At 34.4% G+C, this 18099-nt stretch overlaps 1 protein-coding gene across 1 annotated transcript; it reads right to left on the reverse strand.

Moving 5' to 3' along the window:
- Positions 1–5741: 5741 nt before the first annotated feature.
- Positions 5742–10840, reverse strand: LOC114338712 (60S acidic ribosomal protein P0). The gene is made up of 6 exons (XM_028289324.2): positions 10805–10840; positions 10525–10618; positions 10217–10307; positions 9681–9983; positions 8583–8944; positions 5742–5952 (listed from the first exon to the last, which is right to left on the reverse strand). Exons 2-6 carry the CDS (start codon positions 10576–10578, stop codon positions 5815–5817), a joined length of 948 nt encoding a protein of 315 aa, XP_028145125.2. The 5' UTR covers positions 10579–10618; positions 10805–10840; the 3' UTR covers positions 5742–5814.
- Positions 10841–18099: the final 7259 nt, after the last annotated feature.

Consider the following 18099-nt stretch of genomic DNA (forward strand, 5'->3'; position numbering starts at 1 on the left):
ATATGATCTGTAAGTTTGACCGGTTTGAAGTTCTTATTTTTGAAAAAATTTGGTTGTATAGAAAAAAAAGTTTTCTAAAAATTTTGGAAAAGTTTCCTTTTTCGAAATAACTTTAAAAATATTAGTGATACGAAAAAGCTCAAAAAGTAGAAAAATGTAGGTTTTGCTGTTATAAATATGCTAGTTTCATTTTGCTTTTCCGTAAGACAAAAAATTGGTTAAGATATGGCTATTCAAAGTTTGCATACACTCGTGTATAGTGACTCGTTCAAGCCCCTTCAACAATAAGCACTTAAAACCGGTGAAACTGACAGATCATATAAAAAATAGAAAAATAAAGTAAATTGTTTGTAAAGCGGTAACGATTAATTTTATTTGGGGAGCTAAACACGGGGAGATTTTCATGATTTTTTTACCAAAAAAAGGGAGCCAACTTTATTTTGAGCGTAACTCGCTTATTTTTAATGCTAGAAACTTTTATAAACAATTAAAATGAAGCTTTTTGTAAACGCTTTAATAAAGCTTAAATAAGTTTTTCCCGAAAAGTGCTTATTTTTCGGTGATTTCACTTTGAAATATTCGACTTAAAATTAGACGAATTAAAACGTATTTTTTATGAGCTATAACTTTGCTTTTACTCGGTTTATAGACTTTACTGATGCACCACGTTTTTAGTTTTTTTATAAGCTACACTTTTGCTAAGAATATTTTTTTCGATAAAGTATTTACCGTTCGAAACCCGTTTGAAAACGTAGTTTTTTTGTCGAAAAATAAACATTTTCAATCGCAAATATCTCGAAAAGTATTGACCAATCAGCCAATTTATCCATTTCCGGGCTTATCTTGAACGTATGTTTTTTCACCCCCGAGAAGTGGTGACTATCACCATCCAAGTAAAAGCAACCAACGGCACAAATTCAACTTTGAAGTGGAGGGTTAGTAGAACCTAAATCCAAATTTTCATGCAATTCGGAGTTGCCCCTGAAAATTACAGGGTATCGCCGTATTTCCCGTTCATTTACTGGGCTACTAACCATATCACGCGCGGCGCGTGATCGGCAGCGAATGGGTTAAAAGTGCAAAATAATTGTCAGTGGCGTCATGCATGGACCCAGGATCGATCATTATTATCGATGATCATTCAAGAAATATAACACGTGGGGAATACACAGTGCCGGTTTAAGCTAACTTCGGGCCCTGGGCACTGGAGATTTAGGGGCCCCATTCATTGCTATTCGTTGTCAGTTTTTTTTAACAAAAAAACACAATGCATTATCTTTATCTATAAACGCTTACTGTAAAATCCATATAAGTATATTTTTTAAAACAAACAAGTAAACTAGCAAACGTAAAAGATATTCCGAAAAATAGATTTAAAGATAGGTATAAAAAAACAGAAAGTTCTACAAAACAACACATGACAAACAAAAAAAAAAAACATATTCTATTATCTCACTTTTTTTCTTGACTTAGCATCAGCAAACTGCCATATTAATACTATCAAAATTCAGTTGTTTCAGTTCTTCATTTTCTATAATACAATAGTGATAATGCGTCTAGGTTTTCTTGGCCCAAATTTGAGCTTCAATATATGTGTGCCCAAATCAGTGTCAATAGAGCTGTCTCAAAGGTATCCATTTTATTCTACAGTGCCTTGACTTCACTTCTAACTGCTGATTTTTTGTCTCTATTATTGCTTAACTGGAAAAAATATGTTTGATGGATCTGTAGTTTTTAAGTAAAGCATTTACAGCGTCAAAAGTTTCTACAAGTTTTGTTTTCGTCACTTCCAGGAATTCATGGCTTTGGTCAGAGAGATAGCTCACTTAACCTTTTCCTTTATTCGTACTCCGCTGTAAATACTCGCCTAAGAAGTTGTTAAAAGCCAAGTATACATGACAACTTAAGTAATTTCCTTTATGACGACTCGTTAAATCCTCATAGGATCAACTAGATCAACCAGCTAGTCCTTGAGATGTAATTTAATGGTGACAACAACTCTTCTTAGGACCTTTACCCAATAGTCAGCTTCCCGTTCTACTTGTTCTTTCAAGCCAGCGTCTATAACCACCTATAACTCCAATCTGTAACTGAATGCTATGCTGGAACAACGTTGTAACCGCCAATAGTTTCAAATGTAGGTGCTCCATAGAAAAACGTACGGTATGAGCAAAATAATGTATTGCCGGCTGTGGTGAGTATTACGAGACTTTACTTTATGCATTCTTTAGTCTATCATATTACGCTCGTAAAGATCCCTTTTTTGAATATGATCAATTATAACGTGTTTTCCTTAAGGTGTCAACCAAATCTGATTTGGCGTTTACAACGTTGTTCCAGCAAAGCGTTCAACTGATGATCCATGTCACTCCATCTAACTGATCTTGTTATTAATGTAATCATAGAGTTAGATGAAATTTACTTTCTTTCGGAGATTTGAGTAAACTATTCAAATGTTTCCAGTGTTGATTGCTGTTCAATTGAAAATAATTTGCACAGGTAATATAAACCGCTTAAACACTGGCGTCATATATTATCCAATCTCTTCCAGTGGCGGCTCGTGGCCTTGGAGACAGGGTCGGCAAGGTTTTTTTGTCTCCTCATATAGGTATACCATCAAACTAAAAGGCTAGAATCATCATAGGGGATTTTGTTGTTTTTTGTTTTTTTTTAATTGATGTACTTGACATTCTCTCTTGTTTCATGGTGTTTCGACAATACGTGTTGATTCTTTTGAGACAAGATAAATCCCGTTTATTTGAGGCAGAAATTGGTGGTAATAAGAAAATTGATGAACAGTTTGATGTAATGAATTGCAGTACTTACTACATAGAATTATACATACATATTTTGTAACTTATCCCACTTTCTGAAAATATTTAGATCGGCATAATTTTTAAGTACATACCTAACTTGTAATTAATAAATATCTTGGAAATTCTTTGGCGAAGGTAACTTTTAAATTTTGAATCGTCAAAGAGGTCAAAAATTTGCAAATCTTCAAAATTCGAAAAACGAGTATCTATTTGTATATATAATAGTAGGTATCCAAAATTTCAAGATATACCTCTCGTTTTTCGAGATATTATATATCATGTCGTTGTTTTTTTGGGATTGTTCGGAAATATCAAGCGAATCCAAAACGTCACTGCGTATATATTGAAAACTACTATCATTACGAAAATCTCTGAGATTTTGCACCAGCTTTCGTATTCTATTTTTGGAATTAATAATGTCAATTGACTGATTTTGAACAACAATGAATATATTGGGCAAACTATGTCTTAAAAATATTTAAAAGAATATTAAAAGAGTAATTATTTAATAAAGTTCTCAAGGATTGCTTCACGGATCGAGGTATCGCCACTTTCAAAATCGTCGCCTTCAATAATAAAATCAAAAATTTCCAAAAGCTGTTCACGAAAATCTGCTACAGATACTAAAACTACCAGAGATATGAGATAATCTGCTTAGATAAAACTAACCGAGATTTAAAATTCCATCGCGTCTGACAAACTGTTCGCTTTTTTTTTTCGAAACAAATTTGTTCTAAAGCAGTAATCCGTTTAGGTGAGCTAAACTGGCAAGAAAAGACGATGGTATCATGCAAAACTAAATTCATTATATGCGCATAATAGTGAGTAAATAAAGCTTGTGATGCAATAGTTTTAACTTTTGCCTGGAGACCATTCAATTCACCACACATCACAGCAACGTCGTCGTAAGATTGCCTCAGTTTGCCCTACCAATTTATTTTTGATATCAAAAAATTTTAATCTGTTCTTTAAAACACCAAAAATCTATTTTGCCTTATTGCTTTTACTCACGTCTCTAAAACCTAAAAACCTCTCATAAATATTACCACGTAACGCGTACCGAACAACAATAATTGATAATTGTGAATGACATGATAATCAGAAGTTTCATCTACTTCCAGCGAAAAGCAAATGGTTTTCTAAATCTCAGATTCAATAACGTTATTCAAAATGTAACTATTTGATTATGTATATTAGTTCATTCTGTATTACGAATACACTTCGAATCAGAAAGTAAATCTTTCTAAAACAATTTTATTAATTCCCTATAATTACTTTGATTTTTAACAAATGCTTCGATCCATCATGTCCACTAAATGATAATTCCAGACAACTTAAAAAAACTACAATATCAATTAAACGACGTAAAACGGCGTGATTCTTTATTTTTGACAATTTCTGCCGATTATTCCAAATGAAACACCGACCGGCAGATTTAAAATGTGCCGTACCTGCCGCTTATGCCTACGGAGAGAATGTATGTTCGCTTGCTCATCGACTTGTTATTTCGTTGAGTTTTACGTGTAAATCGTCAAGCTACGAATGTGTTGGGTACGGCTAGCCGAAAAATCAGATGAATGGCTCGGATCATTCATTTTTTGAGAAGTCTGTTATGCGCAGGGATCACTTAACGCTCGGATTGATCAAATCCTTTTAAAAACCATGAATAAAATTTAGTCTGTATTATCTGACAGATTTTTTTTACTTCACAGATACAAATATTAAAAAAATCTATATCTATAAATGTGTGGGTCGGCACTGCCGACTCTGACCGGCCGCCACTCTCTTCTCTTTGCTTCCATGGGGTTTACTCTATAAGAGTTGCTTTCATTTAATCTTTTTTAATAAGCTTTGTCTCCAGCTTCATACATTTTTTATAACTTTCTAAGGAATATTAATATAATAACTTTCTTTGCTTTATATTTTATCATAGTTCTTATAAAGTTATCAGTCTTGAAATCGGACCATTTCGAAATCGCAGGTATTTCATAGTCTTATTCTCCATTTCAAAAAATATGTAGGTACATACCTCAATTTTTAATGAAAGGATGGGTTCCTTCGGGCCCCTGGGCGCCCAGTGGATAAATCGGCACTGGGAATACAGCTTAAATTAAAAACATGTTATTAAGGGTGTCACAGCAGCTCCATGACAAACTTGTATTCCACATGAATACAAGCAGAACAGAAAGTGTGGGATGTATAGAAGCTTTAATAATAGACCACGTCTTCATTACTCTGGCGAGGATAGTGATAAATTCTGACGAAGATTCAAACTGAATCAATAATCCATATAATAAATATTGCACAACGTCGTTAATGTTGATTTCACTAGGGTTTCTACGGACTATGCTTGATCCTTTTCCATAAAAAATAATTAATGTATTGCTCCATTTTCATAAAACAATTGTATTCTATTCACAAAAACCCCCGTGTGTACAGTTTCTACCAAAACATCAATTTACTGAGAACTCGATATTTTGACTTACAACCACTTGCTCTCAATGGCTATTTTGTTAGTTCATTACTTTTTTTTAGTGTTTTCTGTCAAATTTAGTATGATGGTGTACTGTTTTCAGGTCATTTTCTTGCACAGCTTTTCAGACACTTTCATAATTCCTTTTTAACTCCGGGTCTTTTTTTCTTTCTAGCACTTTTCCTTCTTCAGTTGCTTTTGTAACATTTCTCCTAGAGTTTCTTATTTAAGTTATGGATTTTTAGTCTGCTTTTATAAAAAGCAGTTGTTTTTAGAACTCTTTAGTAACATATCAGTATGATATTTATGGATTACCATCAAAGGCCAACATGATCAACCAAAAAAGATGTATTTAGCAATTTTTTTAGTGACTTTCTTGGATGTGAAGCTGTCTTTTTAGTTTACTCCTGGTTTAAAAACAAAGTATAGTATCTAAGTAAATAAAACACAAATTAGACCTGTTTCATTTATTTGACAGTCTGACTCGACAAAACAGCAAATAACGTATCAAAAATATAAAACTTTCTAGTCAAAGAGACCCAAGCCCATATCGTCATCTTCACTTTCAGATTCCTCCTTCTTCTCTTCTTTCTTAGACTCGGCAGCTGGTGCAGCGGCGGCTGCAGCTACAGGAGCAGCAGCAGCAGCAAATTTGCTGGGATCCTAAAAACAAAGAGTATTTTAGAAATAAGGTATAAATTTAAGTTATCAACTTGGAGGTACAGATTTTTATCAGTTTAAATTTTCTACATTCAACTCCCAGGTACTAGTGGGTTCAACTATTTCTAGCTCTAGTACCAGATAGGAGCCATTAAGAATAGGTAAGGAAATCATCATGTTAATTGGAAGAGACAAATAATGAATCTTATTAAAGACTGATCATTAGATGGTGACAAGCATTTTTTTAATTTGCTTTAATTACAGTCATAATAAAATTACTTTTCGTACTTCCGGGCCTAAAGTGACAACTTCACTCCCTTGTGACAGGTACTAAAGTGTCACATTTAATCCCTCCGGGATTAAATATTGACGAAACTTCCGGAACGATTAAATCACAAACAAACGAATTTAAGGGATATTTTATTGAAAAATATAATTAATTAGAATGGTAATTAACGTTAATATTCAAATTAATATTGTGACAGTTCGTCATATTGACCAGTCTTTCCTGGGTTAATGCAGCAGGTAACTGACGAGTAACAGATAGGTCCTTTTCATATTGAACTGGTGTTTGTTTCGAAGATCCTGCGGAAACAGGAAGCGAGAATGAGGACTGTGGCATAACTATAGTGGACGAATCGGCGACTTGACCAAATATTTTATCTGAAATTTTTTGTTTATTTTTAATAGACGATTCAATATATCCCTCGGCCACGTTGGAGGATTTCCATCCTCCATGTCTCTTCAGCACGTCTATTGTTGCTCCCGAATCAGCTAACAAAGACGCAGATGTGCGTCTAAAACAATGTCCCGTATAAGACGTCGCATTTTCTAATTTCAAGAAAGCTGCTATTTGCCGTGGAATTGTACCAAACATGTTTTTTCCTACTACTCGCGTAGTACATTCTTTGTTGATGTATTGAACAAAAAATTTTGAATGAGTTGTCCCTGTCTTTCGCAATGCCACATATTTCCGAAATATCGCCACAAAACTGATGGCACTGTTTTCTGAATTTTTGATCACAAAATTTCGGTCAATTTTATTTTTGGTGTTTCTAATCGCAATTAGGAAGGAATCGCCCAAATCTCTCACATCGTCGATTTCTAAATCAACCAACTCTTTTCCACGACAAGCTCCCGCAACGCCCAAAATAAGTGCAACCTACAAAAAAATTGATTTCTTAAAATTTCTGAATATAAACAAATTTCCAAATTTACCTTAAGCATTAAATATTTATCATCCGGAGCCTCCCGTAAGAACTGATCTACCTGCTCAGACGTGAGAATTCTTGACTTCTTTGGCTTAAATCCCTCATTTCTTCTCTTCAAAAAAGCTAATAATTTTGGAAATTTACTTATATCAATATCTTCTCTAATGTTAATAACCGATTTCAGCATTGAGTAATGTGCCCAGAGAGTTGAGGCACAAACCGCTTTTGATTTATCATCGAAGTAGACTAACAGCGCATTTTCAGTAGGTTGTCTCACATTTTTTAAGCGGCACCACTTTTTAAAAGCATCGTACTGCTGCTCGTATAGTTTTCTAGATTTCGGTGGTAACAATTCTTCACCTACTTCGGCTGCTCTTTTATCAATATCAGATACACCTTCTTCACTCATGATACCAATAATTATCAATAACAATGTTTCTTTACAATGACACTAGTAATGACAATGTTTCTAAATTATAACTGTCACAACGCAATGTTACTATGGTAACTTATTTTAAAGACAGTTTATTAAATGAGTTGAAGAGAGAAAAAACTGATTGAAATTATTGAAATAATTAATAAAATCATACCGGAAGTACGAAAAGTATCGTATATACCTTGCGACTGAAGTACATTTAATCCTTCAGGTAAATTATGGCCCTCCCTGCGGTCGGGCCATAAACTTTACCTTCAGGATTAAATGTACTACTTCAGTCCCGCGGTATATAATGTACTATTTATTAACGAAGATATTATTGAATTATGTAAAGTGTTATGGAAAATATGACAAATTCCTTTGTACTTATCTTAGACCCTGTCTTTTCACCTCTGGATAAATAGTTATCAGAAAGTTTATCTGACACATTAGCATGTAATCTGTCAGATAAACTTCCCGATAACTAGTTATCCGGAGGTGAAAAGACCAGGCCCTAGTTAGCTTTAAATTTGATAATGTACAGAATACACAAAAGAAAACGATTAAAATGTTGTGATATAAAACAAGTCAACCTCAGCAGCTGGACAGCTGAGTAAGGGGAAAAGTTCAGATGAAACGATGATGAGCTGATGTTAAATTTACTAAGCATATTTAATTTTTGCTAGATAAATTTAGCGATTGCTTGGGCATAAAAATTTCAATTGATCTAAAAAATGGATTTATAGTGGAATAATGGAAGTACTCTTTGGTATTAAATGAGAATCTTTATTTATAAAAGTATTTTATGTAAATATTGAGGTTAGATTCATTGAAACGTCAAACAAAAATGAAATGTTGGGTAAATACGTTCCAACAGTTTTTCTCTGCTGGATCTAAGCTGCTTTGTGCTTAAATCCAGCCCCTGAGGTACACCCAATAACTCAAATAAAAAATGACTACAAAATCAGTAGATATTTAAACATTGTTCTACAAAAAGAGATAAATACCTTGATGTATTCTTTGATGGTCTTGGCTTCCTTGAAGTCAACATCAGTAACAGCAGCAATAGCCAACAAGTTCTTGAATCCATTGGCAATGCTGTGTGGAGCAGAAGCAACTGTTGGGTATCCAATGGACAAACAAACAGCAGCCAAATTGGCTACTCCAGCCAAGAATTTCTCCCTCAAATCTTCTGGTTTGATGTCCAAAATAGCTGGAGCAAATACAGTGCCTGAGTCATAGACTTGCTCAACTTGAAGACCATATGAGAAGGGAGAAATGTTTAACATGTTGAGTAATGTGGCTTCGGAAGCTCCTACTTTGTCTCCGGGTTTAAGAATGTGGACATCATTGATGATTTCAATAGTACCTGTAAAATAACAAACACAACAATAAATACTTAAGTTCAAAACCTATTTTCTAGCACAAATTACAAAACACAATGAAATTTTCTGATCTTTAGTTCAAATCATTTTAACACCTTGGCCCTTAAGAGACAAATAGACCTCATATTACATTAAAGGTTGGCTATGTTGACTGTGTTGTAACGCACTGCGGCAAAGGTTTACTACAGGACATATGCCTCGTAATGCACTCAACATAAATTTATAATATCTCTAAATGCAGCCAAGGTGTTAAAATACTTTCAATTAATATCGACACATATAGAAGCACATTTAAAATGGGAGAAATGACCACTGTTAGTTTTATTTCAAGATATTCCTGTAGATCACAATTACATAAACTTCAACTCTTAAGTTTCCCTACAGTACTACCAAATTCTGGTACTCTTATATCTAATTTGAGTTATTTGAGAATGTTATCCACAAAAAAATATGGTACATGAGTAGAATTTGATCACAAATTTTATAAAACATAATTTAAGACTAAGAAAACCCAAAATTATACTTTTTATTATTATATTTATTAATTATAATTTTGAATTTTTAAATTTTAAAAGAGAATTCTTTGGTGTATGTAAAAAGCAAATCTTGCACACTGACTAGGTGCTGAGGAAGTAAAATGAACTTTTACTAAAAAATGACAGTGAAAGAGTGAAGTGTACTTCTTTATGTCTATATTCATTACTATTGTTGTGTACTTACCCTTGGAAATCTTGGTGGGGATACTCAAAGCCTGGAAGAAAGAAGTCTTCTCAGGGAACAATCCAGTGTTTTGGGCAGGAATGATGACAGATAATGGAGCAATGGCACCAGCTCTAGCAGGGGCTTTGACTTTGTTTTCCAATAGTTTGTCTCTGATTTCAACCAAGTCACCTCGGGTGAAAACAAAACCAACATTACCCTTGATGTGGGGCAAGATCTTTTCCAGAGCAGGGTTGTGTTCAATATGGCCCTTGATAGCTTTACGCATCATGGTATTTTTTCCCATAAGAACGACAGCATTTCCTAAAATTAAGATTTAGGTTAGATTCTGAATAATGTTATAAATACACAACTTCAACATTCGTTGCCACCTGGCACCAAATGGCGTTTTGCATGCATGAGTCAGATGCCTTTTGGTGTTCATAATCTGTGGGATTAAATAGGGTTTTTTACTTATAGGCTCCATACGAAAGTGACTGAATAGAAGTGGCAGCGAACGTGTTATGAGTGTGATATTTTTGCATAAACAAACTTACCTCGCAATGAAATACGAATTTGCTGCATTTGTTTTGAGCCGACATTGTCAGCGCCCACAATGAAACACTTTGGGTAGTCTTCTAGCAATTGCTGAAAAATACAAAACTCATTTAACATCCATAACAACAAATTTTCAATTGATCATAAATATGCTTTTGTCAGAAAATATTTATCAACAGGCATCTTCCACATACTAGTGGGTTCAACTATTTCTAGCTCTAGTATGAGACGGAAGGCATTGAGAATCTGCGTTCATCATGGTTATATAAAAAAGGTAAAAAAAATAGCAAGTACAAACAAAACTTACGATAAGTTTGGTGAAGTATTTTGACTTCCAAGTAGCCTTGTCCTCCCTACCCATCTTTGAAGTGGTTAGGGACTCGTATTTTCGAATTTAAGAACTGAAAAAGCAAACATATTAAAACCTCACAAAAACATTTGTCACAATAATTTGAAGAATTGCGGAAGAAATATTGTTTTCATTACATTCCATAATCTTTTTGGATGCATTTTTGCTATTGTAGAATAGTAATAGTTTTAAGATGGCTTTAATATTTTAAAATATTTAAAATAAATTTTCGACCTACCTCAGCAATAAACAACGGCGCAATGAAAGAGAATGGCAGATTTTCCTGTCACGTCACGTCAGTTTAATGTGTCGACTGTCATATGTTGTATGTCTATAAATGTATTTCTAGATATTCAGTCACTTATTATTTAAACACTTATTTGTGTTTGATATTTATCAAACTATTGTTAAAAAAATAATTGTTTCGTATAAGGTATTGTTTATTATAGCATAGATTAACATAACAATAGAGATAATCTAATAGTTTTGATTCCGTAATTAAACTAAAAGAATTTCCTTACATATAGGCAACTTCATCTGCAGTATCTCCAAACTATGATAGTATTTAACTACATATTTTCTAATTGATATTTGGTTTACATATTTATTGTTTTCCATATCTTTAGATTTATTATTTAGTGAGCGTTAATCTAACAATGATTATTTTCCCGGTTTTTCTATAGCGTTTCTCCGCCTTCTGGTTACCATGCAGTTTCCAGCTGCGTCGTTCGTTCCATTCGCCAGGGTGAAGGTTCCTTTCCGACATTGCCTTCTGAATGCCGCCTAGCCAGAATTGTTTCGGTCTTCCTCTTTTCATTCTTTTACTTGGCGTAAATTTTAAATGCTGTTTTGGCAGCGTGTCGTAATCAAACAACAACATATGAATTGAATGAAGGTTACGATTAAGATTAAGATTTGTGAAAAGTCAAAGACTTTCATGGCTGGGACATGTCCAGAGACAAGACAATGCAAAAACAACAAAGAAAATATTACAATGGAAGCCGATAGGAGGGCGAAAAAAGGAAGACCCAGAACGAGATGGTTGGTTGACGTTGAAGACGACCTGAAGACCATGAACATAAGATAATGGAGAAGAAGGGCACAAGAGAAATCTGAATAGAGGCATAGAATAGACAGGCAAAGACACATCCAGGGTTATGATGCCAAAAGAAGAAGAATCTAACAACAACATAGCCAAGCCTAAATTTTAGTAAAGACGAGTTGTAGTAGCAAAGCAAGTAGAAGCAGCAAACCAGTGGAAACAAGTTTAAATACCTTGGATGCACTATAAATCATGATACTATACAGGGCCGGTTCTAGGGTTTTCAGCGCCCCGGGCAAAACATAATTTGGCGCCCTTTCATACAGAAAATCAAAATTTCATTATAAAGAACTATGTCAAAATATATTTATTCAAGAAATGGTACAATAGTTATTATTTATAAATAATAACTATTGTACTTCTTCTTCTTCTTCTTCTTCCTTCTTGTATGTAGGCTTTAAAGCCTGTTTATTCTTCAATATTATCCTCCTAAATTGTTTAGGTTATCGCACCACCTTTTTCTTGGTCTGCCAATACTTCTTCGTCCATTTGGTGACTTATCTCGTGCTATTCGTACTATCCTATCCTCTGCCATTCTACTAATGTGTTCGTTCCACTCCTGTTTCCGTTTTGTCACCCATCCATTTATGTCTTCTATATTGCATGATCTTCTTATGTTTTCGCTCCTCTCCCTATCCAACAGACTTTTCCCTGATATTCGTCGGAGTATTTTCATCTCGGTTGTTTCTAGTAGTCGTCTCGTTTTAGATGTGTCAGGCCTTGTCTCCGCCGTGTATGTTAATATAGGTCTAATTGCTGCTTTATAGATTCTTGCTTTTGTGTCTTGTCTTAAGTGTTTGTTCTTCCAGATTGTGTCATTGAGAGATCCCGCCGCTTTACTTGCTTTTAAGCTTTGTTGTCGTACTTCCTCTTCAACATCTCCGTAACTGGTTATATCTATTCCCAGATATCTAAACCTTGCTTCCTGCTTTATTATTTTCCCATCAATTTCGATTTTACATCGTAGTGGGTATTTAGATGTTGTCATACATTTGGTTTTTTCTGCTGATATTATCATATTGTATTTCTTGGCTGTTGTATTAAAGATGTGTGTTAATCTTTGGAGATCGTCTTCTGTCTCGGCGATTAATGCGGCGTCGTCTGCATAACACAATACTTTGATTTCTTTATTCCCCATTCTGTAACCATGACCTTTACGTACTGCTTCTATTATTTCGTCCATTATTATATTAAAGAGCAGTGGGCTTAACGAGTCACCTTGTCTGACTCCACTTTGTACTGGTATAAACTGCGTTAGTTTTCCATTTATCTTTGCCTGTATTCGATTATGAGAGTAGATGTTTTCGATGGTTTGTATAATATTGATTGGTATGTTTCTTCTATACAGTAAATGTAAGACGTCTTCGACTTGGATGCGATCGAAAGCCTTTGTCAGGTCTATAAAACATAGATATGCTGGTTTATTGTACTCAATGGCCTTTTCTGTGATTTGTCTCAGTACAAATACGGCGTCTACGCAGGATCTTCCGGATCTGAATCCTTGTTGTTCATCTGATAAAGTTGTTAGTTTAATGATTTTGTTGGTTAGGACTTTTGTGGTTAGCTTAAGTGCGGTGTTTAGTAGATTTATACCTCTATAATTGTTGGGGTCTTCTTTGTCTCCTTTTTTGAACATTGGTATCATTATGCTGTTTCTCCATGCGTCTGGTATCTTGCAGTGCAATATTAGTTTTTGTATAAGTTTTGTCATCTCTAGGGTTATACTTTCTCCTCCGTATTTTAGAAGCTCGTTGGTTATTCCGTCTGGTCCTGGTGACTTCCTATTTTTGAGTGAATTTATGGCTACCCCTACTTCCTGAAAACTGATTTCAATTTCGTGTCTTAATTCAGGTAGGTTATTATTTTGGTTATGATTTTCCTTTCCTTTAAACAGTTCCGTCAAGTATCTTTCCCATTCGTTTGCTGGTATGTTATTGTATTCCTTCAATTCTGCCATTTCTTTCCGTTGGTTTCTTATGAATCTCCATATTTGTTTTTGTGTTCCGTAGAAGTCGCTTTCCATCCTTTTTGTAAACTGTTCCCAGTGTTCATTTTTTGTTCTTCTTACCAATTGCTTTGTTTCATTTCGTATTCTTCTATAGGTGTCTCTGGATTCTGGAGTGTTTGATGTTTTATACTTCATGTAGGCGTCTCTCTTCTCTTTACATTTCTCTTTTATTTCTTTTCTGAACCATGGTGTATTGTTGTTGTTTCTTTTGTTCAGTATGACTTTGCGTTTTCCTAGAGCTTTTGTTGCTGCCTCTTCAATATTGTTTTTAATTTTCTCCCAGCTCGCGTTTATATCTTCGATGTCGTCTATCTGCTTCAGCTGTATCTTCTGTGCTAGTCTCCTTTGGTACATTTCTTTGGTAGAATCGTTCCACAGTGATTCTACATTGAATTTTTCCTCGGTGATTTCCTGTGGAAAATGTTTTGGTGTTAGTTTCATTCTTATTTTTGCTAGGACTAATTTGTGTTCACTCCCTGCGTCTGCCGAGTTTAAAGTTCGAATATCTAGAATCTGCTCTGGGTGGATTTTTCTATTAGTGACTATAAAGTCAATCATAGATTTGTGCCCCCTGGAGTTCTCAAACGTATATTTATACTGAAGCTTATGGTCGAAAAATGTATTATTGATTCGCAATTCGTTAAAAGCACAGAGATTAGCCATGAGTTCTCCATTTGAGTTGACATGGTTTTCATTGAATCTTTGTTTTACTCCTGGAACTATTTCATTTCCGATTCGTGCATTAAAATCCCCCATAAGAATTAAATGTTCTTCATGAGGTATGTCGTCCAGGATGGTTTGCAACTGTTCGTAGAATGCCTCTCGTTCCTTCTTAGGTTTGCAGTCCTCGGGGCTATAGATAGATATAACATTTAATTTTTGGTAGTCCATTGTGATGTTCATATGTATTATTCTTTCGGAGATGTAACGGCAGTTACTTATGTTGTCTTTAAATTTTTTATGGACAAGTATACCTACGCCTGCTCGTGCTCGTTCTTCTTTCTTCACTCCACTATATGCTAAAATATATTGGTTATAGTCTCTTTGACCTTTACCTTTCTTCTTGGTTTCTTGGATTGCACAAATGTCTATGTTTTTGTTTATCAGTTCTTCGATTATCTCTTGGTCTTTGTTGTTGAACGAAGTTATGTTCCATGTTGCTAATCTGATTGTTGGCTTCTTTTTCCTTCTCGTTTTCCTTTTCTTTGCGTGGTTCGTCATCTTAGGTTCCGTCGGGTTCCGAGGCTTTATATCGGTTCTTTGAGCCTTGTTTTCTTTTATAATGGGTAGGATGCTAACCTGGCCCATCAACCCTCCTCTTTTTTCCGGGCTTGGGACCGGCTGTGAGTGTGAGCGTGACTTCTGAGCTACTCAATCCACTCAGTCTTCGCGCTCACAACCTCCAGGCAGAGTTCTATTGTACTATCTCTTGAATTAATATATTTTTACATATATTTTATATATAACTGATGCAACATATGGCATGGCATAACGAGCGATTTGAAGTTCAAGCGACGAAGGCGAAAGAGCGAAACAAAAGTTAAAGATAAATGCATATTGTCAACAAACAGAAAAACAATGTGTAAAAACGTTGTACAATACCAAAAAAGATGTTGATTGTGCGCACTGCATGCGCACAATCTGCATATCCAATGAGGGAGTGGCATCCACATGGTATAAAAAAGCACAGGGATATTTCTTGCAAACACGAGCTTGTACACCCTTATTTTTTCCCTTGGGAAAGGCTATATAACCAAGGCAATGGGAAGCAATGGAAAAAAGACATCGAAGTGTCTCTTCGAAAACTGAACTTATATGACAAGAAGTATCCTGACTAATGAGTGTGAAAATTGTATAATAAATAAGAAAACCAAAAACATAATAAGAGTAATAGAGATGGAATTCCTAAGGCGAAGCTGCAGAGTAACAAAAATAGATTAAGAAAATAATGGGGATGAACTCAGATATAATAGACTATATATAACAGAAGCAATTAACCTGGTATTGGCACTGAGAAGAGCAAACAAAAAACGTTGGATAAACAGAATAACAGAGCGGAGCCCGATAGGAAGACGAAAGAGAGGCAGACCCCGAAGATCTTTCAGAGATGAAGTGGACGAAGCAATGGAAAGAAGAAATCTGCGGGAAGGGGACTGGCAAAACAGAAATAACTGGAGAAAACGGTTGAGTGAAGGAATACATTGAAAACTGTGGAAATCCTTAGAAAGGATGCAGGGTGTTTCTAAATAAGTGCGACAAACTTTAATGAGTAATTGAACGAAGTGTTGATAACGAGGTGTTGAAATCTTTCTAACAAACTAACGATTTATTTATCTAAAATTATTGCGCATTCTTTGATATAAAATCAAGCATTTTATATCCATCATTGGCGCGCATGCGGGTAACGGTCTAAATAAAAAAAATAGTACGCCACTGAGTTATTTAAAAAAAATCATTTTAGAATTCCTCGTTCAATTTGTGACAAAAATCTACCCTTTTTTCATACGACGCGCCGTTTTTGTGCAAAAATAAAACATCTCAAAGCTTACAAAGTTCTCGAAATAGGTTTCTGTACATAGTACATTCATGTGAAGAAGAACTTATCATTCCTAATGCTCAATAGCCATAGTGTGGTAAAAAAATTAAAACAATAAATAAATCACTTTACAATGAAAGAATAGGTACATGGTAATAATGTATTTATTAAGACCGATAAGAATAAAAGTTTTAAAAAATTACTTCAAATGTTCAAAATTTTCGTCGTTTGCCTACCTCATGACAATGTGCGATTGAATATTATGATTTCCTTTCCTACCATAAAATTAATTATTCATTTATTTTTTTTTATTACGTAGATAGCAACTTACCTAAATCTATATAACATAAAAAGAATAAAAATTCATTAATTCCACAATCAATATATTACAACCTTTTTTTATTTCGCAAAGCACGCGCGCCATTGTTACAATGTAAATTTACAGAAAGACTAAATATTATTTAGCCAATGAGGCGTATAACATTAACGCCAGTATAAATAGTATCGCTGACTATTATTAAGTTTGTTGATAATTTAAAATTTGAACTTCCTCTACATATTTTTAAGTAGATTGTTGACATACGTTATGACAAATGACCTTTTCAAAAAAAAAAAAATGAACACACTTTTTAGATCGTAAAATAATTTGTCTGCAGTCTGCAATAACTTTGTATGAGTAATATGTACAAGCCATAACAATTGTTAGGTTGCATGATTTTTAATAGTGGGCTTTGGTTTTAATCTATTAATCTTTATTTTGATTTATGAATTCTGGCTATAGATAGAAATAGTTTTCTTTTAAATTAAATAATATTAGACAATCATATTAGGAAAAATGTTCAAAGTTAATATATAAAATATTTTATTTTTATATCGGCGTCTCTCAAAATTTTGCTCCCCTCACAATTTGGCGCCCCGGGCGACCGCCCGGCTCGCCCGCCCCTTTATCCGGCGCTGATACTATAAATAACTATAAATGACAAAGTAGGGATTTAGAAATAAAAATATGAACAACGATGGCAAAATGAGCAATGGTTTAATTACAAAATACGTTTGTCGTAGAGAGATTCCTCTAAGCTTAAAGCTCCTCATAACAAAATGACATATTATTATAAATATTGGCCTATAGTTTATGGTCTTTCATTACGTAAACTATGTATGTACTGCGAAATGAAACCATCGAGCATATAGTTTTCATTCTGACTTTAAATTTGTAACAGTTGTGATGATCTCGGGTAACAAATTCAGTCTAAGACAGGATTCGTTTTTATAAGACATTTATTTTAAAACTAAACATACAAAAGATAAGATAATTAGCGTTAATTACTGATTAATTTCGTTATAAAAATATATTTACCATCTAGATCAGGGGTTGCCAAACTGGGGGGCGTGAGGTCATATCAGGGGGGGCGCGAGACAAGTTGATCATTAAATTAAATTTAGTTATTTTTCTAAAATTCAAAAGTAACCTCTTGTTAAACTGTGTTTGGTAACGCAGAGTAAGCAAAAGTTATCTCAAATACCTCTTTTTGACAACACTGTGAAACGGCGCATTGATGATAGGACCGAAAGCATACAAAACCAGGTAGTTGATGCAGTAAAATAATCGCCATTTTTTGCTATTCAGCTAGACGAGAGTACTGACATAGCACAATGTTATCAGTTAATTGTTTATGTTCGGTATATTCAAGACGAAAAAATGAAAGACGACCTATTTTTTTTTACAGAGTTGGAGACTGAAGACTACGACAAAAGCTATTAACGTTATGCAAGCAATGTGAGAGGTTTTTGACAAACATGAACTCTCTTGGCAAAAATTAATCAGTTTATGTACAAATGGCGCACCTTCAATGCTTGGTTTTCGCTCAGGCTATTTGCAATTAGTAA

This window comes from Diabrotica virgifera, chromosome 1 (assembly GCF_917563875.1).
Source record: "Diabrotica virgifera virgifera chromosome 1, PGI_DIABVI_V3a".
NCBI lineage: Eukaryota > Metazoa > Arthropoda > Insecta > Coleoptera > Chrysomelidae > Diabrotica > Diabrotica virgifera.

Bases quoted from the DNA above. Each gene is read 5' to 3' on its own strand.
- LOC114338712 (XM_028289324.2), bottom strand. From the start codon at position 10,578: ATGGGTAGGGAGGACAAGGCTACTTGGAAGTCAAAATACTTCACCAAA. The intron at 9,984-10,216 runs GTAAGTTTGTTT...TCTTAATTTTAG, and splicing joins AATTCGTATTTCATTGCGAG to GAAATGCTGTCGTTCTTATG. The intron at 5,953-8,582 runs GTATTTATCTCT...CTTTGTTTTTAG, and splicing joins CCATCAAAGAATACATCAAG to GATCCCAGCAAATTTGCTGC.